Source organism: Mobula birostris, chromosome 6 (assembly GCF_030028105.1).
Source record: "Mobula birostris isolate sMobBir1 chromosome 6, sMobBir1.hap1, whole genome shotgun sequence".
NCBI lineage: Eukaryota > Metazoa > Chordata > Chondrichthyes > Myliobatiformes > Myliobatidae > Mobula > Mobula birostris.
In genome coordinates this window covers 132,563,097-132,589,870 of record NC_092375.1, presented here as the reverse complement: position 1 = coordinate 132,589,870, position 26,774 = coordinate 132,563,097, and the positions used below count along the sequence as shown (strand labels likewise).

Sequence of the window (26,774 nt, the reverse complement as noted above, 5' to 3'; positions counted from 1 at the left end):
TATGCAGACGGGCTAACACAAAGAGTGTTTTCCTTTTCAGATAGTGTCACGTTTTCAAACCAAACAAACCACATCTATTGGCCACTAACTCCAATACACATTTGTTCATAGATGGATGTATTAGTATATTTGGCCCTAACAACGCTCTCACCTGAAGTGCCAGCAAATCAGCTGTGCAGCAATGGCATAACCCTCCCAAATACATGGGGAGAAAAATAAATTGTTGGGAGTTCAGCAATATCATCAGACTGTTGTCACATTTCAAGATTAGTCCAGTAGCAGGTTAACCAATTTGGTTATGAAGAGGTGACAAGAAAACAAATATACCTCCTTACAAGGTTTTTGCTGTTTAAAAAAAAATGTAGATATTGAAATGTAAAATCCCATTCTACCTACAGCACAGAATGTTTTCTCAAAAGCCTGATAGCAACATATAAAGTAGTAGATGGAAACGCCATAGGTTTCATATTGGTGGCAGCAGCATGCAAGGAAAGGTTCCAAGAGATGTAAGCTGTTGAGAGTCACATTTTAATTGAAATTCATTCTTTCAGTTCTCCGAAAAGGGGATGTGGGTGTGTGTTTCTCAAACAAAACTTTAGTCTGTACTGTCTCCTCCTTCATCAGAATCAATCATCAAGGCAGCATATTTGCTAGCAGAAGTGAATTTAGGAGTGGGCAATTCTGAGTATTTCCTTGGCTCAGTTATAGGTTTTGAATCATGGCGTTTTTTGTCTTTCCTCCCTAGTTCTGTCCTTTGGTCTTTGTTTATGCCATCTTTCTGTCCGCAGTTCGTAGCACTGTTGACTCTTCGGCATTCTTTGCATGATGTTTCTACTTTATCAGTTGGTGGAACTGGCCCAGTTTTGCCACTGGGTGTCCTAGGGGTTTATTTGATGGTGCACTATTTGGTGAAGTTGACACTGTGGCCTCGGTCTCAGTGTTCTTGTTCTTATTTCACTTTGTTCAGGCATTTTCTTTAGTTGGAGGGGCAGGTACGACCTTTTGGAACTGGTCTGGTTTAGAAGATTTGGACACTGGTGAGTGTGGGTCCACTTCTTTGCTGAACACTTCGCTGTCCAATAATTTTTCACTCTGTTCTGACTGTAGCTCGACCTGCAGGTGCACAGGTAACAGTTGGCTGTGGAGAGTCGCTGACAATCCTTGAATGCTCAACCTGATCCCCATGGTGTCAGCTTGGATGCCTTTCTAGTGCTGCTTAACCCCTTTAATCCCCCCTTCTTCATCATCTATTTGCCTCTGCTGTTTCTTCAATCTTTCCTCAACCTCATGTTCTTTAGTTGTTGTATTTACCGGCTTGGCAGCACCAAAAATGGATGCTGCCCTTCCAGATGATGTTGCAGGAGGGGCACGCACAACCTCTTCGTTTGGAATGCTGCAAGATTTCAGATTCAATTCAGGCCTTCGTATGGGTCCTCTATCACAGCCTCAAAATAGAGGGGCGCCCTTTGAGAATGGAAACGAGGAGGAACTTCTTTAGCCAGAGAGTGGTGTATCTGTGGAATTATTTGCCACAGGCAGCTGTGGAGGCCAAGTTATTCTGTATATTTAAGACAGAGGTTGAGAGATTCTTGATTGGACAGGGCATGAAGGGATATGGGGAGAAGGTAGGAGATTGGGGCTGAGAGGAAAATTGGACTAGCCATGAAGAAATGGCGGAGATGTATTTGTTGAAAAAAATATGTGAAACTACTCTCAGTAAACTGTTGTGACCCCCCCCCCGACCCCCCCATACAGCAGTAACTTCTAACAAACGACAAACGTTTCCAGTAACTGTTGATCAGTCCTGCACATGGCTTGGAAGAATTTTAGGCCATTCCTCCTTACAAAAAAACTGCTTCAACTCTGGGATGTTGGTGGGCTTCCTTGCATGAACTGCTTGCTTCAGGCCCTTCCACAGCATTTCTACAGGACTCGGCTATTCCAAAACACATATTTTCTTCTTTTTAAACCATTCCATTGTTGATTTACTCTTGTCTTTCGAATCATTGTCCTGTTGCATTATTCAAGTTCTATTAAGCTTCAGGTGACAGACTGTTACCCTGACATTCTCCTGTAACTTATCTTGATACAATTCTGAATTCATTATTCCCTCAACGATTGCAGGCTGTCCAAACCATGAGGCACAAAGCAGCCCCAAACCATGATGCTCCTTCCACCATGCTTCACACTTGGGATGAGGTTTTGGTGTCAGTGCCCTTTTCCCTCCAAACTTAGAAATGTGCATTTCTGCCAAAAAGTTCAACTTTTGTCTCATCTGTCCAGAGAACATTGTCCTAGAAGCATTGTAGAACATCAAGGTGGTCTTTTGCAAACTTGAGATGTGCAGCAATGTTTTTTTTTGGAGAACAACGTTTCTTCTGTGGTATCCTTCCACAAACACCATTCTTGTTCAGTGTTTTTCTTATAGTAGACACATGAACAGAGACTTGAGCAAGTCCTAGCGATTTCTGCAGGTCTTTTGCTGTGACCCTTGGGTTCTTTTTCATCTCCTTCAACATTACACGTTGTGCTAATGGTGTGAACTTTGCAGAATGCCCACTCCTAGGGAGAGTAGCAACAGTACTGAATTTCCTCCATTTGTGGACAATTTCTCTTACCGTGGACTGATGAACACTCAGGTCTTTAGAAATGCTTTTGTCACCTTTTCCAGCTTGATGCATCTCTACAATTCTTCTTCTAAAGTCCTCTGAAAGTTGTTTTTATTGATGCATGAGGCGCATAAACAGAGCTTTGTTGAGAAGAGCAGGCTCTGTCAGTAACCTGACTTTGTATTTTTTTATATATAAGGCAGGGCACCTCTACAACCCACACCTCCAATCTCATCTCATTGACTTGGAACACCTGACTCCAAATAGCTTTCTAAGAAGGCTTTAGCCCAGAGGTTCACAATATTGGATCATTTTTCTCAATAAATAAATGAACAAGTATAACATTTTCTGTGTTATTTATTTAATTGGGTTCTCTTTATTTAGTTTTAGGACTTGCGTGAAGATCTGATCACACTTTAGGTCTGTTTTATGCAGAAACAGAGAGAATTCCACAGAGTTCACAAACTTTCTAAACTGTTTATCTTACGGCCTTATGGTCTTAAAGGCAAAACCCTCCGTCATATACACACTCAAGCAAACTGATGCATCGTCACACCTCATGCAACATTTCTCCTACACTCAATTCATTCACACTTTATTTAAAGGGGAGAGGGATGCTGGCCAAATGTCCCCCTCCCTCTGGGGCTGAGGTGTGAAGACATTAACTATTCCCTCCCCCCAACAATTGCAGCTACTAAAAGTCCGCTAGTGTCTTTTGCAGAACCTCTAGCAAGGGATAAGAGGGAATCCTGAATGGAATGCGAAAATCCAGTAGAGGACAAAAGGTGCCCTTATCCGGAGAGGACTTCAATGGCCCTTCCCCCTTACCAGCATCCTGGCCTCTCCTCTGGCAGTAAACATTGAATAGAGAGTGGGAGTGGGAGCCCCATTTTCCTTCTCCTTTGGGAAGCCAGATTTGAGCAACACCAAAAAACATTTCCTTATGGATCATGCAGGATCCCCAATTTCCCACCTGCTTATCCAACTTCTGTACCTGGCACCTCGTACACACTCCAAAGCCAACAACTGCCTGGCTGCATTTATGGGATGTCTGACTGCTGGTCCTACTAAAGACAGCACCACCCCTTCCATAGCCAGATGTCCCATCATAACAGGGATTAGTTTAGAATCCTCTACAAGCTGTCACTATCACCGTATAAACCCATAATCAGAGCCCATGGTGAAGGGCTCTAATCCCTCACTCTACTGTGCTCCACTCTGCCAGGGTTTTAAGTCCATTCGAAGAGGGAAAGGTACCTGACCCTGACCACCACTGCCTCCCAATCCCACAATAATGCATTATACTCAGGAGAACTGAGCCGCGCCCTCCAGGGCATTATTGATCACGTGTTAGGACGATAGGCTCCCTAAAATGCCCATCTCTGTACCAGATAGGCTCACTCTAATACTCCCCTCATCCCATTTCCTCAACAACTACATGGCCAGAGACTCTCCAGGCCTCTGTCTGTACGTATCCCCTAATCTCGCCAATTCCCTCATGGAGAATTCCCTGTTTTCATGAAGGGGCCTGTTGTACCACGCCCCACACATTCCTGACCCTCCTCCTGGGAGGACACTTCCCCCACCCCCACCCTCCATGTTGGGAATGGGACCGCAAGATCACCGGCCTAGCCTGTGTTGTTTCGGGTGCACTGGGGAGAGGAAGACCCCTAGGACCACTCTACCCTCTCTTCCCCATTTTCAACATCCAGCCAGACACTCCCATCCCCCATTCATGCAGTGGGATCATCGCCCTGCCGCATCAAGGCGCAGACCTTAATGGGATCCAGCTGCTAATTAGCCCACCGGGCAGCCTCGAATTGTTGTACCTTCATTGGCCGACCGGCTATCTCTGTATGCTTGTCCTCTAGCTCTGTGGCCCAGTTCTGGGCTGCCGGACGACTTCCCCCGTAGTGGTACACTTCTGATGCAGCATCTCCACTGCAGTCTTAAGGCCTGCGATTGTCTTGTACTGATGGCTTACAATGGCTGCAAATAGCCAGAATGCATTCCTCCGGCTATCCTTTCTCCTGGGAAATCCTAATGTATTACGTGTGGACATGATGTGTCCTGTTTCAGCCCCGGAGAATCTAACTGGGCTGACCAAACTACGGGATGAGGAGATTGGTGAGACCCCCAAATCCCGCACTGTTGTCGGTCCACCCCGGGACTCAGCGTTGATCATACAGTGGGGGGGAGGGTTCTCTCTCTTAAGTAACCTTCTAAAGATATTCATCTTCCATTCAATTGTCAGACCCTGCTCGCAGTGCCAAATGTTACAAGGAAACAGGTTTGTGGGTTGGTCATGGCCTCAGCCTGAAGTGGGCCCTGGGAATGAAAGAAAGAGACTGAGTCTTCTGCATGTGCTATTCTTATACCCCCGAGGTACCTGAAACCGGACACTGGTGCCTTGCGCACAAGGCAACCAATGGGAAAGAGCAGCTGCATCCTTCAAACAGGCCAATCGATGATTGGCACGGTAGAAGAAGCTTTCGATGACTGACAAATAAACTAACCCCCCACATGACAGCATTTGTTCCTAGGACACGGTTTTTCATTCCAGGGCATGAGAGATGTCCTTCTCCTTTAAAGAACAGGGTTTCCCTTCCTCTATCAACACTGCCCTCACCGGCATCTCCTCTATTTCCCAAACATCTACATTTACCCCATCTTCCCATCGCCATGCATGCATTTCTAAATGACAATAAACGAGGACTGAGTGTTCTCATAATCTAATCTAATCCAATCATAATAGTGATAGAGTTCCTCTTGTCCTTACTTACCACCCCATCAGCCTCTGTATCTTCTGCCATCTCCAAAGGGACTCTACCACTGAACCTCCCTCTCTCAGCTTTGCATAGGGCTCACTCCCTCTGCAATTCCCTTGTCCATTCATCCCTCCCCACTAATCTCCCTCGAGACTCTTCTCCCTGCAGGCAGCCAAAGTACTCCACTTACCCATATACCTCCTCCCTCACCTCTATTCAGGCCCCAAACAGTCCTGCCAGGGGAGACAACACTTCACTTGCAGATCTGCTGGGGTCGTCTATTATGTCTGGTGCTCCTGCTGTAGCCTCCTGTACATTGGTGAGACCCGTCATAAATTGGGGGGGCCGCTTTGTCGAGCACCTCCACACCATCTGCCACAAGTGGGCCTTCCCAGTGGCCAAACATTTTAATTCCGATTCCCATTCTCTTTCCAACATGTCAATCCATGGCACGGGGTGGGCAAGCAGCATCTTGTATTCCATCTGGGTATCCTCCAATCTGATGGCATGAATATCGCTTTCTCCTGGTGAAGAAATGCTGCCGCCTCCCTTCCTCTATTTCCCACTCTGACCCTTCACTTCTTCTCAACTGTTTATTACTTGTCCTGGGTCCCCACCTCCTTCCCTTTCTCCTATAGTCCACTCTTCTCTCCTATCAGATTCTTTCTTCTCCAGCCTTTGATCTTCCCCACCCACCTGGCTTCACCTATTAAATCCAGCTAACCTCTTCCCCCTTCCCCCCCACCTTTTTATTCTGGCATCTTCCCCCTCTCTTCTCAGTCCTGAAGAAGGGTCTCAGCACGAAACATTGACTGTTTACTCTTTTCCATAGCTGCTACCTGGCCTGCTGAGTTCCTCCAGTATTTTGTGTGTGTTCTTCTATCTTCCTGTCTCACTTAATCTCTTGAGCCATGATCACTTCACTCGTAATCTCTCCTGTCAGAACAGTCAAATCCATCACTGTAATGGTCACTGTGGTGATTGCCACCACCCCGATAATCATCACTCCACTTATCGTTATTAATGTCCCTCCTGATCCCACTGCTAAATACACACCGACTGTTTCTATCATAACCATGGCCTCTGAAACCATCATTCCCTGTACCTACCTCAGTCCCACTGTGGACCAACCCAATCACGAATGATCCCAATTGAGTCCTCCAGCCTTCTTGACAGATAATTATTGGTATTGGTTGCTGGCTGAGCTCTCCTATTGTACTTCATCTCGACATCACAAACTCTATCCCAATCTCCTCCCCTCCCCGATTCCCCTTCTTTTTCCTGAGCTTTATCAGCAATATCCACCCTCATTCTTCAGTTCTGCAACATTTCTTCAATGAGACTTAAAGCATTCATCAGTGATTCCACATCATCAAGCAGCTATCCTGGTTGCTGGACTCCCTTGGCAACACACAGCACTGGGACTTATTGCTTGCGGGTGGACTCTTCACACATCGTAAGGCAAATTGCTTAGAAAGGCTGTGTACGGTGGCTGCTTAGGATACGTTCCATATCAATATGTGGTGCATGCGCTACTCAAGGTGCTGTTGGCAGCAATGCCCTATTAATGACAGGCTCATAAAATCACCACCAGGCCAAGCAGCGGAAGCTTCTGTATCCAAGTCATCTATCTCATCTGCCCAACTTACTGGCTTTGAGGGAATTTAGCCTGGGTATTCCCTCCTCCATCCTCTACCAGAAAGTCAATTAAGGTAAGGGTCTTTCCCCTCTTTCTGTTTTTTCTTCCCTGAAGACGTCAGGTCAGAATAACCTGGGTGAGTAATTACAGTGCATTTTGCAGACGGTGCCTGCCATTGCCACAGTGTACTAGTGGCGGAGAGAACGTGTGTTTCAGGTGGTGCATGGGATGTTGGTCAAATGGGCTGCTTTGTCTGAACAAATCATAGTACAGGCCCTTTGAGTGTGCTGACCATCAAGCACCCATTTCCTCTCATCCTCCACTAATCCCACATATCTCAAGTTCCTCCATTTCTAACACTCATGTAGGAGCTATTTAACCTGGCTGGTTAACCTGCCAACTCGTACATCTTTGTGATGTGGAAGGAAACCAGGGAGGACATGCAGCCTCCTCATAGACAACACCTGAGGTTAGGGTTGCACCCTGGTCTCTGAGGCAATGGTGGATCTGAGAAAAACTTGCACCTTTAACAACCTCAGGATGTCACAAAAGAATCAATGAAGCGTAATCACCATTGTAATCAAAGAATAATGGAATTGTTACTGCACGGAAGCAAACCATTCTGATAGCATCTTGTATAACGATCCTGCTTCTCTGCATATTACTGTCTCCCACGGAAATAAAAATACACAGATCAAATTCCCTCAAACGGCAATATGATAATGGCCAGGCACATTACTGTACAATGCTGGTTGAAGTATAAATATCTGTCAGAATATTGGACAGAACTTCCCACCTGCATTTGAATTCTACCCATCTTAAGGAAAATACCTGCAGTTATCAGTATGAGCTTCTGCCTCTGGAATGGAAGGCAACAATTATACCAGTGGCTAAGAAAAATAATGTGATGTGCCTTATTGACTATTGCCCGGTAGCACTCACATCTACAGTGATGAAACGCTTTGAGAGGTTTATCATGATTAGACTGAACTCCTGCCTCAGCAAGGACCTGGACCCATTGCAGTTTGCCTATCACCACAATAGGTCAACGGCAGACACAATCTCAATGGCTCTTCACACAGCTTTAGACCACCTGGACAACACAAACACCCATGTCAGGATGCTGTCATCGACTATAGCTCAGCATTTCATACCATCATTCCCACAATCCTGATTGAGAAGTTGCAGAACCTGGGCGTCTGTACCTCCCTCTGCAATTGGATCCTCGATTTCCTAACTGGAAGACCACAATCTGTGCAGATTGGTGATAACATCCTCCTTGCTGACAATCAACACTGGCACACCTCAAGAGTGCGTGCTTAGCCCACTGCTCTACTCTCTGTATACACATGACTGTATGGCTAGGCATAGCTCAAATACCATCTACAAATTTGCTGACGATACAACCATTGTTGGTAGAATCTCAGGTGGTGACGAGAGGGCATACAGCAGTGAGATGTGCCAATCATCTGGCACTCAATGTCAGTAAGACGAAAGAGCTGATTGTGGACTTCAGGAAGGGTAAGACAAAGGAACACATACCAATCCTCATGGAGGGATCAGAAGTGGAGAGAGTGAGCAGCTTCAAGTTCCTGGGTGTCAAGATCTCTGAGGATCTAACCTGGTCCCAACACATTGATGTAGTCATGAAGAAGGCCAGACAGCAGCTATAATTCATTAGGAGTTTGAAGAGATTTGGCATGTCAACAAATACACTCAAAAACTTCTGTAGATGTACCACAGAGAGCATTCTGACAGGCTGCATCACTGTCTGGTATGGAGGGGCTACTGCAGAGAAACGAAAGAAGCTGCAGAAGGTTGTAATCTAGTCAGCTCCATCTTGGGTACTAGCCTACAAAGTACCCAGGACATCTTCAGGGAGTGGTATCTCAGAAAGGCAGCATCCATTATTAAGAACCTCCAGCACCCAGGGCCGGCCCTTTTCTCACTGTTACCATCGGATAGGAGGTACAGAAGCCTGAAGGCACACACTCAGCGATTCAGGAACAGCTTCTTCCCCTCTGCCATCCAATTCCTAAATGGACATTGAAGCTTTGGACACTACCTCACTTTTTTTTAATATACAGTATTTCTGTTTTTTGCACATTTTTAAAATCGATTCAATATACGTATCTTGTAATTGATTTACTTATTATTATTTCATTTATCATTTTTTTCTATATTATGTATTGCATTGAACTGCTGCTGCTAAGTTAACAAATTTCACGTCACATGCGGGTGATAATAAACCTGATTCTGATTCTGAACACACTTAAGCTAATTGTGTTGTCAGCTGACTACAGCAATAATATAGACACTTGTAATGCACGCTTATGGGAATTGCCGGCACATATTCCGGGTGTATGCAGTGTGATGGTTGCATTATTCAGACTCATGTTTCTGAATTATCTCTTGCAGATTTGTGTGTTCTACAACAAGGGCCTCGGGCAGTATGGCAGCTGTACTTTCAAGCATTCCTGCACCAAGCTTCATGTCTGCCTTCACTTTGTCCAGGGCACCTGCAAGTTTGGGTTAAGCTGTAAACACTCTCATAATTTCAAAGACAGCAATAACTCCTCTGTCTTGGAAAATCTGAGCTTAGACCTGATCATGCGCCTGCCTCAAATATACCAGAATATATACAACATCAGAACTTACAGCGACTGCAAAGATGATGCAAGTGAACATAATCATCATGCCGCCAGCACTGCCGCTGTGAAAGGTCTGTGCAAACACAGTAAAACACTTCTAAAAATTGTTCAAGGAAACATCAAATAATTGGGTAGACTAACAGAATGTTGACTTTGATCTCATAGGACTACAACAGTCAGAGAGTCATAGAGCACAGAAACAGGCCCTTTGGCCTACCTAGTACTGTACATGCCAGGTTTTCTACTGAGACCCATTTATGTGTATCCAGACCATAGCCCTCCATACCACCCCAGACTTCTTTTAAACGTTACAACACAACCTGTATCCACCACTTGGGCTCTCACCACCCACAGAGAGAAGAAATTCCCCCTCAGGTTCTCCATAAATTTTTCACCTTTCACCCTTAACCTCTGACCTCTAGTTCTAATCTCACTCAACATGAGAGAAAAAAGCCTGTAGGCATTCACCCCATCTGTACTGCTCATAATTCTATACCTTTGTAAGATCTCCCCTCATTCTCCAATTTTCGAGGGGATAAAGTTCTTATTCAGCCTATTCCTGTAACTCAGACCTTCAAGTCATGGCAATGTTCATGTAAATTTTCCCTACACTCTTTCAGGCTTATTGATATATTTCCTGTAGGTAGTTGATCAGAACTACACACAATATTCTAAATTTGGCCTCACCAATGTCTTAGCGTAACATCCCAGCCAATGTGCTAAAAGCTCTCTTTAAGGCACTTTCTACCTATGATGCCACTTTCAAGGAATTATGGAGCTGTATTTCCAGGTCCCTTTGACCTATTGCACACCTCATTCCCTCAAACCAGTTTTATACTGGTTTGTCTTCCCAGAGTGCAAAACCTCACACTTGTCTACATTAAATGCCATCAGCCATTTTCTCAGCAGGTGGAGATCACTTTGCAAGCATTTTGGAGATCAGCTTGCAGGTGGAGATCACTTCCTCACTGTCCACTACACCTCCAGCCTTAATTGTCATCCCCAAATTTGCTGATCCAGTTTACTACATTTCCATCTAAACCATTAATATGGATGATAAACAACAGTGGAACCAGCACTGATTCCTGATGCACACCGCAGGCCTCCAGTCAGAGAGGCAACTATCCACTACCACTCTCTGGCTTCTCCCACTAAGCCAACATTGAATTTAGTTCATCCTGAATGCCAAGCGACTTTACCAGTTGGACCAGCCTCCACTGCAGGATTTTATCAAAGGCCTTGCTAAAGTTCTTCTAGACAACATCCACTACCTTCCCTTCATCAACGTTCTTGGTAACCTCATTTAAAATGCTAGGATCAGTTAGATATAACTGCCTCTAATAAAGCCACGTTGGCTATCCCTAATCTAGCTCTGCATATCCAGTGCCTATAAAAAATATTCACCCCCTTGGAAGTTTTCAGGTTTTATTGTTTTACAACATTGAATCACGGTGGATTTAATTTGGCTTTTTTGCCACTGATCCACAGAAAAAGACTCTCCCATATCAAAATGAAAACAGAACTCTACAAAGTGATTTAAATTAATTACAAATATAAAACACAAAATAATTGATTGCATAAGTATTCACCCTCTTTAATATGACACACCAAATCATCACTGGTGCAGCTAATTGGTTTTAGAATTCACATAATTAGTTAAATGGAGATCAGCATGTGCAGCCACAATGTTTCAATTGATTGTAGTAAAATACACCTGTATCTGGAAGGTCCAACTGTTCGTGAGTCAGCGTCCTGGCAAAAACTACACCATGAAGACAAAATAACTCTCCAAACAACTCTGTGAAAAGGTTATTGAAAAGCACAAGTCAGGAGATGAATACAAGAAAATTCCAAGTAGCTGGATATCCCTTGGAGTACAGTTGTCAATCAACAAGAAATGGAAAGAATATGGCACTGCTGCAAATCTGCCTAGAGCAGATCCTCAAAAACTGAGTGACTGGGCAAGAAGGGGGCTAGTGAGGGAGGCCACCAAGAGACCTATGACAACTCTGGAGGAGTTGCAAGCTTCAGTGGCTGAGATGGGGGAGACTGCACATACAACAACTGTTGCCTGGGTGTTTCACCCAGTTGCAGCTTTATGGGAGAGTGGCAAAGAGAAAGCCACTGCTGAAAAAAACTCACAGGAAATCTTGGCTAGAGTTTGCCAGAAGGCACTGGGAGACTCTGAGGTCAGGTGGAAGAAGGTTCTATGGTCTGATGAAACCAAAATTGAGCTTTTTGGCCATCAGACTAAACACTATGTTTGGCATAAGCCAAGCACCACATATCATCAAAATCAGACCATCCTTACTGTGAACCATGGTGGTGGCTGCATCATGCTCTGGGGCTGCTTCACTGCAGCAGTTCCCAGAAGGCTTGTGAAGGTAGAGGGTAAAATGAATGCAGCAAAATACTGGGAAATCCTAGAGGAAAGCCTGATGCAGCCCGCAAGGGAACTGCGACTTGGGAGAAGGTTTGTTTTCCAGCAAGACAATGACCCCAAGCATAAAGCCAAAGCTAAACAGGAAAGGCTTAAAAACAACAAAGTTAATGTCCTGGAGTGGCCAAGTCAGAGTCCAGATCTCAATCCCATTGAGAATTTGTGGCTGTACTTGAAAAGGGCTGTTCACTCACAATCCCCATGCAATCTGACAGAGCTTGAGCAGCTTTGTAAAGAAGAACGGGGAAAAATTGCAGTGTCCAGATGTGCAAAGCTGATAGGGACCTATCCACACAGACTCAAGGCTGTAATTGCTGCCTAAGGTGCATCTATTAAATACTGACGAAGGGGGTGAATACTTATGCAAACAATTATTTTGTGTTTTATATTTGTAATTAATTCAGATCATTTTGTAGAGGTTTGTTTTCATGTTGACACGAAAGTTTTTTTCTGTTGATCAGTGTCAAAAAAGCTAAATTCAATCCATTGTGATTCAAAGCTGTAAAACAATAATACCTGAAATCTTCCGGGGGGGGGTGAATACTTTTTATAGGAACTGTACCTGCCAACCCCTAACGGCGCTATAAGAACATCTACTTTATTTCGTATATGACGTGCATTCAAATATAACACCTTCAGTTCTGTATACATCGCTCTTTTCAATTTTTCCTCCACGACCCCAGAAGTTAAATTTTTAACCCTTTCAAAATGTTTTGCCTTTTTATTTATTCTGGAGACTTTCATAATCTCTCCTGCACTCTCAAGTTCAAAGTAAATTTATTACCCAAGTACATATACAACCCTGTGATTTGTTTTCTTGTGGCATACTCAATAAATCCATTATAGAATATTACCAAAATAGAAACAATGGAAGCCAGCACCAACTTGGATGTTCAACCAGTGTGCAAAAGACAACAAATATAAAATAAAATAAATATTATTAATCAAATGGGCAATAAATATTGAGAACATGAGATGAAGATTCCTTGAAAGCGAGTCCATAGGTTGTGGGAACATTTCAGTGATGGGGCAAGTGAAGTAGTCCCCTTTGGTTTAAGAGCCTGATGACTGAGGGTAATAACTCTTCCCGACCCTGGTGATTTGAGTCCTGAGGTTACTGTACTTTCTTCCTGATGGCAGCAATGAGAAGAAAGTACGACCTGGGTGGTGGGGGTCACGGACGTTGGATGCTGCTCTCCTGTGACAATGTTTCACGTAGATGTGCTCAATGGTGGGAGGGGCTTTGCCCGTGATGGACTGGGCTGTAAACACGACTTTTTGTAGAAATTTCCATTCAAGGGCATTGGTGTTTCCATTCCGGGCTGTGATGCAGCCAGTCAATATACTCTCCACTACACATCTAGAAATTTGTCAAGAGTTTCAGATGTCATGCTGAATCTTCACAAACTCCTAAGGAAGTAGAGGCACTGCCATGCTTTCTTTGTAATTGCACTTGCATGCTGGGTCTAGGACAGGGCCTCTGAAATTATAACACTGAGGAATTTAAAGTTGCTGACCATGCCCACCTCTGATCCTCCGATGAGGACTGGATCATGGGCCTCCGGTTTCCTCCTCCTCAAGTCGATAATCAGCTCCTTGGTCTTGCTGACATCAAGTAAGAGGCTGTTTCTGTAGCAGCACTCAGCCAGATTTTCAATCTCCCTCCTATGTGCTTGAAGGCCGCTCAACGTAAACCCAACTTCTTTTTAATGGCCTTTGCCAAGTATCCAATAGATCATTGTGATTGAAGCCCACGGAGAGCCCACAAAGACTCCAAGTTCATTTAAAATCTCATGTTTCCTCAGCCAAATGAGCAACTACTCATGATGATTGAAGCCCACCAAAAGTCTTGAAAGGCCCTGATCTCTACCTGTGAGAAAGCTTGCTGACCAAGATGTCTACCTTTGCAGGTCCCATTTGACTGCACGTGGCTCCTATCCCTTTAAGCCTTTCCTAGCCATGTATCTCTCTAAATGCCTTTTAAACATAAAAATTGTACTGAAACTATCATTTCTTCTGGTAACTCATTCCACATGCCCACTACCTCCTGTGTAAAAATGAAAAGTTGCCCCTCTCGTCCCCTTTAAATCTTTCGGCTCTCACCTTAAGCTTATGCCCTCTAATGTTGTACTCCTCTACGCTGGGAAAACGACTCAAGGGAAGCTGGTGAGGCTGTGCTCATTTTTTCCTCTCAGGGCAGAAGTGCTTCAGGGGAGCTCTTACCACAGCAGAAGAGTTGGTTCCCATAGATTTAATGTATTTGCTATAAAGAAATCAGAGGAGAGATGAGTAAAAATGGTATTTATTGTTGTGATCTAGAATGGACTCTGTGCAGAGGTGGCAGAAGCAGAATCGACAATAACACCCCAAAAGAAATGTTTCTTGGCGATAGATGATTCCTTGCTTCACGTTGGGAAAATCCCTTCACGTTGAGGGATTAAATTTAAGAGCAGGGAGGTTATGCTGCAACTGGATAGGGTACTGGTGAGGCCGCATCTGGAGCACTGCGTACAGTTCTGGTCTCCTTACTTGAGGAAGGATATACTGGCTTTGGAGGCAGTGAGAGGAGGTTCAACAGGTTGATACCAGAGATGAGGGGGTTAGACCATGAGGAGGGATTGAGTTGCCTGGGACTGTACTCGCTGGAATTCAGAAGAATGAGAGGCGATCTTATAGAAACATATAAAGTTATGAAAGGGATAGATAAGATAGAGGCAGGAACGTTGTTTTCACTGGTAGGTGAGAATGGAACTAGGGGATGTATTCTCAAGATTCAGGGGAGTAGATTTAGAACTGGGATGAGGAGGAACTGCTTTTCCCAGAGGATGGTGAATCTGTGGAATTCTCTGCTCAATGAAGCAGTGGAGGCTACCTCAGTTAATATATTTAAGACAAGGTTGGATAGATTATTGCATAGTAGTGGAATTAATGATTAAGGGGAAACAGCAGGTAGGTGGAGATGAGCCAATGGTCAGGTCAGCCACAATTTTATTGATTGGCGGAGCAGGTTCAATAGGCCAGCTGGCCTACTCCTGCTCCTATTTCTTATGCTCTTATGTAGATGTAAGGTCATGAAAGAATGAGTACAGGCACAGTAATACAATGGCTTTCACTCAAATGGGTTTCCTTATCTGACTGAGTTTGGTAAATGGGTTATTAAAGTATTCCTGTACATTTTTAGAATCACTGATTATTGTAGATGGGGACTCAGCTGAATGCGTGAGATTGACTTTTCACCTGCTATGATTTCCAACCCTCAGAGAAGAGACCTGTGTCCCGACTATCTTCCAGCAGTTCCACTGGGGACATGGACAATGAAGAGATTTGTCTCTACTTCATCAGGAGCAACTGCAGCTTTAAAGGTACTGGAAATGTAGCAGGATCTTGTCTCCGGAGTTGGAAAAGTAATGATGCTCACACCATAAATGCAGCATGTTTTCCAATGGAACCCAAGCTTTGCATTTATGTGTATGGTCCTTTTCCAAACCTTACTTTTGTACTTCCAATTTAACAGAAATGTTTTTGGGCAAGAATAGCATCCAGTTCACATTTAAAAACTGAGTTTACCTGCGTGTGAAAACCACTCTGATCCAATACTGGGCATTCTCTCCCCACTGTGGGTGAGCCTACACCTCAGGGACTGCAGCAGTTCAAGACAGCAGCACATTGCCACCTTCTCAAGGGCAACTAGGGATGGGCAATAAATGCTGGCTTAGCTGGCAATGCCCACATCCCGTAAATGAATAAATATTAAAACAAGCTTGATATAAATTGGCTTTAGGATTTGTTCTAGCCTTGTCTCAGTTAAATGCCAAAAATACTGATTCCAACAGTGAGATTAGAGGAATACTCCTGAGTGTGGAAACTGGACATTCATGGGTCTGTTAAAAGTTGGCTTTGAAATTTGGTGCTGTTGAAGTGAATGGACATAAAGATAGGGTGGGAGCACGGTGGAGACTTGTAATTCAATTCTGAATTATAAATAATACAGTAAACACTCAAGAGAACAACTGGCACTAAAACAAGGATTCTGAAACAAAATCAAATTAACAACACTGAATTCTGCTGTCTACCTGTATGCCTTAGTGTCATATTCTGGTATCTTTTTGGTGCTGATGTTACAATCTTTACTTACACTGTCTTCAACTACCTTCTTACAATCCACACTTCAACTTTCACCAAGTCTGGATTTGGAATTGGCTTGCCCACAGAAGACAGAGGATGGTAGTAGATGGAGTGTATTCTGCCTGTAGGTCAGTGACCAGTGGTGTTCTGGATGGATCTGTGTGGTTTTTATAAATGACTTAGACGAGGAAGTAGAAGGGTGGGTTAATAAGTTTGCTGATGACACAAAGTTTGGTCATATTCTGGATGGTGTACAAGGTTGTCGGAGATTATAATGGGATATTGATAGAATCCAGAGCTGGGCAGAAAAGTGGCAGATAGAGTTCAATATGGAGAAATGTGAAGTGATACACTTCGGAAGGTTGAACTTGAAGGCAAAGTACAAGGTTAATGGCAGGATTCTTAGTGGTGTAGAGGAACAGGGATCTTGCAGTTCACATCCATTGATCTCTCAGAGTTGCCATGCAAGTTGATGGAGTGGTTCAGAATGTGTATGGCTTTCGTTAGGTAAGGGTTTGATTTCAAGAACCACAAGGTAATGTTGCAGTTCTATACAACTCTGGTTAGACCACACGTGCAGTATTGTGTTCAGTTGCATTATCTAGTAAGGTTTTAAAACCAGATTTTACCTGCATCTGAGAATCAACCTGATCCAATACTAATCATTCTGTCCCCACTGTATATAAATTGGCATTAGGATTGGTCCTAGCTTTGTCTCAGTTAAATGTGAAAAATACACCAACAGTGAGGATGTGGAAGCTTTAGAAAGAGTGCAGAACTGATAGGATGCTGCCACATGTTTTATGAGGAAAGGTTGTGCAAGCTGGGGTTTCTCTCTGCAGTGAAGGAGGATAAGAGGTGACTTGTTAGAGGTATACAAGATGATAGGATGAATAAATAGATTCAAGAGTGAGTAGCTTTTTTCCAGGGTGCCAAAGCCTATTATGAGAGGACATCATTTTAAGGTGATTGGAAGAAAGTATAGGGGATAGGTCAGAGCTAGGGTTTTACACAGAGTGGTAAGTGCATCAAAAGCACTGATTAGGGAGAGTCAGCAATGCTTTGTGAGGGGGAGGTTGTGCCTTGTGGACTTGAAGTGACAAAACAAGTTGATGAAGGTAGAGTGGTGGATGAAAAGAAGAGACCGTCTTGCAAGTTCCCGTTAACCTTTAATGACACTACCATTACCAAGCCCCGCCATCTACATTGTCTTCTCATTAAACTCATCTAGAGTAGGCAGATAAAGAAAGGTCAGAGGGTGGTTATCTTGTGGTGGGTAATTCACCTTTTAATACCCCAAAGCATTGTTGTCATCTATATTGCACAGGTCGGGAGCAGGATCAAATAGCCTTCACTTGTCAAGATGAGGGCGGCTCAGCAACACTCAAACTCAACACCATTCAGGGTAAAGCACCCTGGTTTCTTGGCATCACATCCACTTCCCAGAACATGTGCATCCTCTAACACTGGATGCAGAGGTTGAAGTTCATATCGTTAACAAAATGGGCTTCTCTAAACCACTACCTCGACCACCAAGAAGAACAAGAGCAGGAACACGTTGCCTGCTGATTCCCCTGAGTGACGCTCCTGACTTGAAGTCATTGTTTCTTTCCTTCATTGCCATTGGGTTTAAGTCCTGGAAGTCCCTATCCAACAGCAATGGGTGTACCTTCATCACAGGAGTTGCAGTAGTTCATTTCTACTTTCTCAAGGACCATTAGGGAGGGGCAATAAATGTGGCCTTTTGTCACCATACAGATCTATTAAAAAGTAAAATAAAGAAAAAATTCTGCATCCCAGAATTGTTCTCTTGAGCAGTGTAACACCAGAGTAACTCACTGCAGGAAACTGTATATTTCTTAATAAATTTTATGTCCTGAGTTTCTTTTTAGTTGCTAAGACTAAAGATATGGGAGAGCTTCAGCTGCCACTTATACTTGCCATCATAGTTCCGGTCCAGTGAAGGAACTGAATGTGTTGGGATAACTGATACTCCCCTAAGAACTCCGTAATAGTGGTCAAGACACTCGGATTAGTCGGTCAATTGGTGACCAGGGTGTAGAAGAGCATGTATCTCTAAGTAAGATAAAAATAAGATAAGCTTAATGCCTGAGATCAGATTACTGATTACTGACAACATGCTTAGTTACAGAAGCAGAACAATGTTAAGTAACTCTGACTGGCAGCCTGAATCTTTTCCAATCTCTAACTCCGCTAACCAAGCAACGGTGAAACCACGACTCGGCTCAGCTTCTGTTTACTTCGAGGTTGGATTTGGTGGCTTTAGAGAAGACTGGAGTAATTTAAAGTGTGTTTCATAATCTTGCACTCCTGTCCGAAGCACAGCGTTTTATCTGAGGTTCACTAAGCATTAGAAGGGAATTATTTTCTTGCAGTCATTCAAGGGTGTCTCCTGGACAGGATCTGCCAAGACTTCTTACTTTGTCTTTCTATCTGTTTTTGGTAATGCTCTATTTATTGACCAACATAACCCTTCCTTTTCTGAAGAGCTGAGCCTTGGTGCTTTATCTTTCAGTCAGTCACCTAGGCTGTTTTTATGAAGAACCAGCAAGATACAAAAGGCTTTCTGCTGCCTTACACATTGTAGCATATTCTATTCCTAGTGGCATGATATATGTTTTCAGACTGTTAATGATCTAATTGTTGGTGCCACTAAGTGTCTCCAATGTATTACTGAGTCTATAGAGTTTAGTGCCAATGTTTATGCATTGGCACTAAACTCATACGAACTCTTCTCCCTCCTGCCATCTGGCAAAAGGTACGGAAGCATTCAGTCTCTGACGACCAGACTGTGCAACAGTTTCTTCCCCCAAGCCATCAGACTCCTTAATACCCAGAGACTAGACTGACATCTACATCATTTATTATTATATTGTAATTTGTCCTCTACTGTGCCTATTGTCTTGTTTATTATTTATTGTACGGCCTTGCACTGTTACGTGCACTTTATGTGGTCCTGTGTAGATCTGTAGTCTAGTGTAGTTTTTATGTTATTTTACGTAGTCTAGTGTAGCCTTGTGCTGTCTCACATAGTCTAGTGTAGTTTTGTGTTGTTTCATGTAGCACCATGATCCTGGAGGAACGTTGTTTCATTCTTACTGTGTACTGTACCAGCAGTTTATGGTCGAAATGACAATAAAAAGCAACTTGTCTTGACTTGATGCGCTTTAAACAAACTCAGAGGAAAAATCAATCACAACCATGCCAACATGCTGGTTGAATTGATTCTAGTATAATTCTATAAATGATGAAGATTAACAGAGCCTTAAAGTGAGTCTGTAAAATGTCCTAAACACAGACATCCCACCCTGCAAAAACTCATTTCAAGGAGGTAGCTCCATCAATTTGTGGAAGACTCCCGGAACTCCCGGGAGAGGTGGGATGTCTGCAATAGCGTAGCTCCTTAGCAGCTAGCCAGCTAGGTTACATAACATTTAGCTATGCTAATGAATGAATGACACCTGTTAAACTCACCTCAACATGTCTTTTACAGTCTTAACCCACCATGGGCAATAGAAAAGTCACTGTTGCAAACAGTGCAGCGAGCAACACTGTCATTATTTTGACCCCTATTAGGCAGGGGTACACTTTAGTGTAGTCTGGGGTAATGTACGTTTTATATTTTCTTTTTTTGGAACACTCTCACATGGAGCGCGTGTTCTCTCTCTCTCTCTCTCTTGCTCGCTCTCAAAAAAATTGATTTCCGGGACATTTTATATAATATGCAGGCATCAGGGAGCCACTATTAATATGCAGGAGGCTCCTGGAACTTCCGGGAGAGGTGGGATGTCTGTAAACAACGCCTCTTCATCTTCCAGAAAGGTGAAATCTTTCTTTACCAAATGCAACTTCTCTTGTTTCAGAAGGTTAAGCAATCCCTCCTGCTATCCTGACTGGTCAGCAAAAGAAAGAAACCTCAGTAATCTTCTATTCCCCCACTAATGCAAAAACATTTCTACAACTTCAGGTTTCTCATTGTCCCTCAGAGTCGACCTGGACATTTTTGTTCCAAGTCTCAAAGCAGAATAATTCACATAATGTTCCATACAGATTGGTCTAAAGTTCTATATTCTATACTTGACTGTTAGTTTTTGTGCAATGTATTATTTCCCTTATTTCTCTTGTAACTGATGTAAAGATATCTATAAAGCTCCAGGCACAGTGCAGACTGGAATGCTGATTCGGTTGTGACTCAGACCAGTTTGAGTTTAGTATCTCCTGAAGAACCATTCTCTTTGAAACAAAATGGATTTGGGGGTGAAAGTGGCAAGAAGGTTACTTCAATTGGAGCATTGAATGTGATGTATTTAATCTGTTCTCATGTTTCTGTTTTCCACAGATAGGTGTATGAGAGTTCACTTCAAGCTGCCTTATCGATGGCAGGTTTATGAAAAAGCATGGAAAGATCTCCCAAATATGGAGAAGATTGAAAAAGACTACTGTGATCCCAATAAAGCCAGGTACAGCTAGATTTATCCAGGGAACTTTAATTTGAACAAAGCACTTGTTGAGTAAAAGCCTTGCTGTAGCATGGCTATGTGGTTTGACCTGACTATCTGTAACAGAAGCTATTCCAACCACAATGTAAATATATACCTGTTATTTACTATGTCCTTATTGCAGATCTGAAAATATTGATTTTAATACCATGCTATGTGGTTCGAACCAAGTTCGGCGCCTCTCCACAGCCTCCTCAGTTACAAAGCCCCCCAACTATATCCTCACCACGGAATGGTTGTGGTATTGGAAGGATGAGAGTAGAGAGTGGGTTGAATACGGGAAAGAGGTGAGTGTCTCCCCTATGGGTGTTTCCATCGTATTCTTGAGAATTTTCAACCAGAAGCATCACATAAAGTTGGGAGTTACATTGCATTTGTGTAAGACCCTGCTGGGCCTCCACTGGGAGTATTGTATCCATTTCTGCACCATGGGAAGGAGAGAAATTAGCATCAGTTCACCAGAGTTATACCATTGCCACAATTAATGAAGACAACTTGCCTAGGACTTTATTCCTCTAAGTATGGAAGATTAAAAGGTGGTTCAAATTAAGGCATTGAAGATAATCAAAAGGTTTAAAGCTGATAGCAAAAGCAATTGCTTTTGAAATGGTTGTTTAGAATATGGATCATAAACTTAATAAGAGAGCTGGGTTGTTCAGGGAAGTAAGGACCATTAGGAAGCACTTTCCATGGTGGCCAAGGAGGAAGCCATCTTGTTCTTTGAGTTTACACAAGCTCCTTGTAGAGAAATCCCATTAATCCCAGCCCTTGAATGTTAATGACCCACAAATGTCTGTCCTGCTGAAAATCTTGTTTATTCTGTTTCCACCATTCTTATACACGAGTTCCAAAATCGCAACCATACTTCATTAAAATATGTTTCTCTCCACATCCTTCTGTGTTGTCTGTCCTTCACTTTTTCCACTTCACATATTTGTTTCCTCCCAGTCTGTGAACCATTTGTTAAGTGGGGCAGCTGGCTTCTTCTTACCCTATCTAAACTTGTCACAATTGTGTACACCCCCATCAATTCTCCTCTCTTCTTTCTTTGCTCAAAGAAGAACAGGCTTTGCTCCTCCAGCCTGACATGGTTGCTGAAATCCTGCATCTCAGAAACTTTTTTCTTAGTAAACATTCATCCTCTCTAGTTCTTTCACATGCTTTCTAAGAGGTGTTAACTGAAATGGATACAATTCTTTCATTGTGGCCTAAGTAGTGTTTTATAAAGGATCAACCTAAACATTCTGCTTCAGTACTCCCTCCACATATTTATGCATCCAGAATCCCATATGCTTTACCGATTTAAAAGATTAAGATTTTAAGATTAGCTTTATTTGTCACATCTACATGGAAACATAGTCCACTTTCTCAGGCAAATCCGAATGCAAGCAGACAGCATAACGTTGCTGTGCTTTGCTGTAGACTTGACAAGCACTACAATGAAAAGAAGGGAGTTAAATACCACCATAATGAAACAGAAACATAGAAAACCTACAGAACAATACAGGCTCTTCAGCCTGCGAAGCTGTGCCGAACATGTCCTTACCTTAGAAATTACCTAGGAACTTAGAAATAGACCTCTATTTTTCTGAGCTCCGTGTACTTGTCCACGAGTCTCTTAGAAGACCCTATTGTATCCGCCTCCACCACCGTCACCGGCAGCCCATTCCACACACTCACCACTCTCTGCGTAAAAAAAACTTACTCCTGACACCTCCTCTGTGCCTACTTCCAAGCACCTTAAAACTGTGCCCTCTTGTGCTAACCATTTCATCCCTGAGAAAAAGCCTCTGACTATCCACATGATCAATGCCTCTCATCATCTTATACACATCTATCATGTCACCTCTCATCCTCCATCGCTCCAAGGAAAAAAGACCAAGTTCATTCAGTCTGTTCTCATAAGGCATGCTCCCCAATCCAGGCAATATCGTTGTAAATCTCCTCTGCACCCTTTCTATGGCTTCCACATTCTTCCTGTAGTGAGGCGACCAGAACTGAGCCCAGTACTCCAAGTGGGGTCTGACCGGGGTCCTATATAGCTGCAACATTACCTCTTGGCTCCGAAACTCAATCCCACAATTGATGAAGGCCAATGCACCGCATGCCTTCTTAACCACAGAGTGAACCTGCACGGCAGCTTTGAGTGTCCTATAGACTTGGATCCCAAGATCCCTCTGATCCTCCACACTGCCAAGAGTCTTAACATTAATACTATATTCTGTCATCATATTTGACCTACCAAAATGAACCACCTCACACTTATCTGGGTTGAACTCCATCTGCCACTTCTCAGCCCAGTTTTGCATCCTACCAATGTCCCACTGCAACCTCTGACAGCCCTCCACACTGTCCACAACACCTCCCACCTTTGTGTCATCAGCAAATTTACTAACCCATCCCTCCACTTCCTCATTCAGGTCAGTTATAAAAATCATGAAGAGTAGGGGTCCCAGAACAGATCCCTGAGGCACACCACTGGTCACTGACCTCTATGCAGAATATGACCCATCTACAACCACTCTTTGCCTTCTGTGGGCAAGCCAGTTCTGGATCCACAAAGCAATGTCCCCTTGGATCCCATGCCTCCTTACTTTCTCAATAAGTCTTGCATGGGGTACCTTGTCAAATGCCTTGCTGAAATCCATATACATTACATCTACTGCTCTACCTTCATCAATGTATTTAGTCACATCCTCAAAAAATTCAATCAGGCTCGTGAGGTACAACTTACCTTTCACAAAGCCATGCTGACTATTCCTAATCATATTATACCTCTCCAAATGTTCATAAATCCTGCCTCTCAAGATCTTCTCCATCAACTTACCAACCACTGAAGTAAGACTCACTGGTCCATAATTTCCTGGGCCATCTCTACTCCCTTTCTTGAATAATGGAACAATACCCGCAACCCTCCAATCCTCCGGAACCTCTCCCGTCCCCGTTGATGATGCAAAGTTAATTGCCAGAGGCTCAGCAATCTCCTCCCTCGCCTCCCACAGTAGCCTGGGGTACAACTCATCCGGTCCCGGCGACCTATCCAACTTGATGCTTTCCAAAAGCTCCTGCACATCCTCTTTCGTAATATCTACATGCTCAAGCTGAAATAATAATGAGCTGACACATGCACACTCACAAGCGCAGTCACCCAATCTGCTGTGCAGTCGGGTCCACGGTTGTGACACTGTGTGGGACTTTCTTAAACGCTGCCAATGAAATACGGGAGTTTGTCAACTAAAAATCTACATGGATGGCATCCACAGCATTCCCTGTCATGCCATCAAATTGAGTTAGACTCTTTATTTACTCAAACTTTGCCCATCCTTTTGGGAGGACTGGAAGATCATGGTAAACCTTCCCACAGCCTTCACCCCACCCATCCCACTCAGCCACCTCATATCCTTCAATCTAGAGCAGGTAAATTGTTTACTGTCAGATCATCCAGACTTTCTAATTCCTCCTCCTTATCAATTTTCACCCTCCACTATTAAAGCTAGGATTGCATATGCTTTACTGATCTCATTCTCTCTGTCTGTCTTTTCATTCACGTGGCCATTACCCACAATAACCTGTTGAATGCTGCTCACTTTGGGTTCTACCAGGACCACTTGGCCTTAGTCCAAAAGAAGCTGAATATCTGAGCCCATATGAGAGTTTGCTGTTTACTTCATCCAAGTGGGATATGGCTGTGACATCCAAGATTAGTTGACAGGGTTAGGTTGAATCATTAAACCCTGAACAGCTACTCCATGTAGTGACTTCTACCTCTGAAAGTAAAGAAGGCAAAATAGTTAAGTTATTGGATAATGTAATCTAAAGCCTTGGGTTTACAATGCAGTGAATAGGTCTTAATTCCAAAACAGAGGGTGAATTCAGTCAATTAAGTTATCTGGAATTGTAAAGAAAGTTTGGAGTTATTTTATTTATTTTATTTTCAAATATTTTTATTGTTTTTTTAAATAAAGAGAGCATAGTATGAAGAAGGTTTGTGCAGTTCATAACAAATGTATCAAATGTACAATTCACACCTATGAAAGAGATGCACCCATAGTACAATCATGCTTTGATTGCCTCCCTGCCCCATCCCACTCCTCCCAATCCCCATCTCCAAGCCAGCATTGCATTAGCAAAAAGGGTTAATCAGAACCTTTATCCCCACAGAGCTGCATTGGTATAGAGAAGGTGTATTTTCCTAATACATAAACAGTTGTATGTTTACAAGTCCGGGTCCGTAGGATTTTACCGGGAAATGCTGGGAAGTCAGGGATTTATGTGCAGAGGAAAGAAGGAAAGGATGGACCTAGTTTGGCTGGGAATTCTGAAAATATTCAAGCAAGGGTCCCCACACCTTTTGGAACTTTATGTCCGAGTTGAGAATTGAATAATGGATCTTCTCAAGGTGTAGACTGGACATGATGTCCCTGAGCCACGGGCGTGGGTGGGCGGGGCAGCATCCCTCCACCTGAGCAAGACTGCACGCCCGGCCAAAAGAGAGGCAAAAGACATTGTGCAACGTTTGGTCAGACCTAGGTGCGTGTCCCCCTCTCCGGAGGTGCCGAAAAGAGCAATCAAAAGGTTAGGTTCCAAATTATAATTAAGTATTTGGGATAGAGTTTGAACAACATCTTTCCAGTATTTTTTCAAGCTAGGGCATGTCCAGTACATGTGAATAAGGGAAGCTTTGCCCCTTTTGCATTTGTCGCAACAGGGATTAACATCTGGGTAAATGTGAGATAATTTAGTTTTAGACATATGGGCCCTGTGTACGACCTTGAACTGTAACAAGCAGTGGCGGGCACATAACTAAGTTGAGTTAACTAACTTAAAAACTGAATCCCATACATCGTCTGACAGTGAGAAATTTAAATCTTGCTCCCAGGCAGTTTTAATTTTGTCAAGGGGGGCTCGCCTCAGGACCACTAGCTTGTCACAAATAGATATTAGACCTTTGCGCAATGGATTCATGCAGAGAATCATATCAACAATGTTTGTGTTGGGTGCCTCAGGGAAGTTTGATATCAAAGGACTGATAAAATGTCTAATTTGCAAATATCTGAAGAAATGGTAGGTTAAACTTTGCAGTCAGTTGTTCAAATGATGCAAAGCAGTTGTCTATAAAAAGATCTTTAAAGCGCCTGATGCCCTTTCTCTACCAGTCTTGAAATGTTGGATCATGTATAGAAGGCTGGAAGAGATGATTATATAGAATAGGACTTGAAAGAGAGAAGCCATGGAGACCACTCTGCTTTCTGAACTGAGCCCATACTCTCAGGGTGTGCCTGATAACAGGATTAACAATTGGTTTAGGCGTAAGAAAAGGGATTGCGGATCCAAGAAGTGCAGAGATGAAGAAATTCTTAATAGAGTTCAGCTCCATTGCTGCCCATATTGGGCAGTCAGATTGGTTGTAAAAATGAGACCAAAAGATGAGACAGTGTATATTAGCTGCCCAGTAATATAAGCGGAAGTTGGGCAAAGCCATGCCCCCAACACTTTTAGATTTTTGAAGATGGACTTTATTCAGTCGGGAACGCTTGCCCTTCCATAAGTAGGATGATGTGATTGAGCCTAACGAGTCAAAGAAGGCTTTAGGAATGAAAATTTGTATGGATTGAAAAGGTATAAGAATTTAGGAAGGATGTTCATTTTGACAACATTGATTCGGCCCAAATTTTTCTAAAACAGCAAAGAGGTAATTCAATTCCACACGGTCGAACGCTGTCTCTGTGTCTAAGGAGATGACACATTCAGGGTTCCCAACTGAAGGTGAATACAAAATGTCTAATAGACGGTGTATTTTAAAAAAAAGGGAGGCAGTTTTTGACAAAACTGGTTTGGTCTTCAGAAATAATTGAGGGTAAAATGATCTCCAGTCTACTGGCCAAAACTTTAGCTAAGATTTTGACATTGACATTTAACAGAGCGATTGGCCTGTATGAGGAGCACTCTGTTGGATCTTTGCCTCTCTTCGCTAGAAGAATGATGCATGCCTCATTAAATGATGCTGGCAGTTTACCTTGTT

The 26,774-nt window shown here is 43.2% G+C and overlaps 1 protein-coding gene and 2 pseudogenes across 2 annotated transcripts in view; 1 reads left to right on the top strand and 2 right to left on the bottom strand.

Moving 5' to 3' along the window:
• parp12a (poly (ADP-ribose) polymerase family, member 12a) overlaps window positions 1-26,774 on the top strand; it is a 71,867-nt gene that overhangs the window by 28,471 nt on the left and 16,622 nt on the right. For both annotated transcript variants that reach the window (XM_072261346.1, XM_072261347.1), the window contains exons 3-6: window positions 9,435-9,738; window positions 15,368-15,469; window positions 20,593-20,713; window positions 20,877-21,039. In XM_072261346.1, the coding sequence (XP_072117447.1) occupies window positions 9,435-9,738; window positions 15,368-15,469; window positions 20,593-20,713; window positions 20,877-21,039 (690 nt within the window). The remainder of the gene's footprint in view (window positions 1-9,434; window positions 9,739-15,367; window positions 15,470-20,592; window positions 20,714-20,876; window positions 21,040-26,774) is intronic.
• On the bottom strand, window positions 964-6,380 carry LOC140199689 (eukaryotic translation initiation factor 4B-like; annotated as a pseudogene).
• LOC140199688 (eukaryotic translation initiation factor 4B-like) lies at window positions 6,488-7,994 on the bottom strand (annotated as a pseudogene).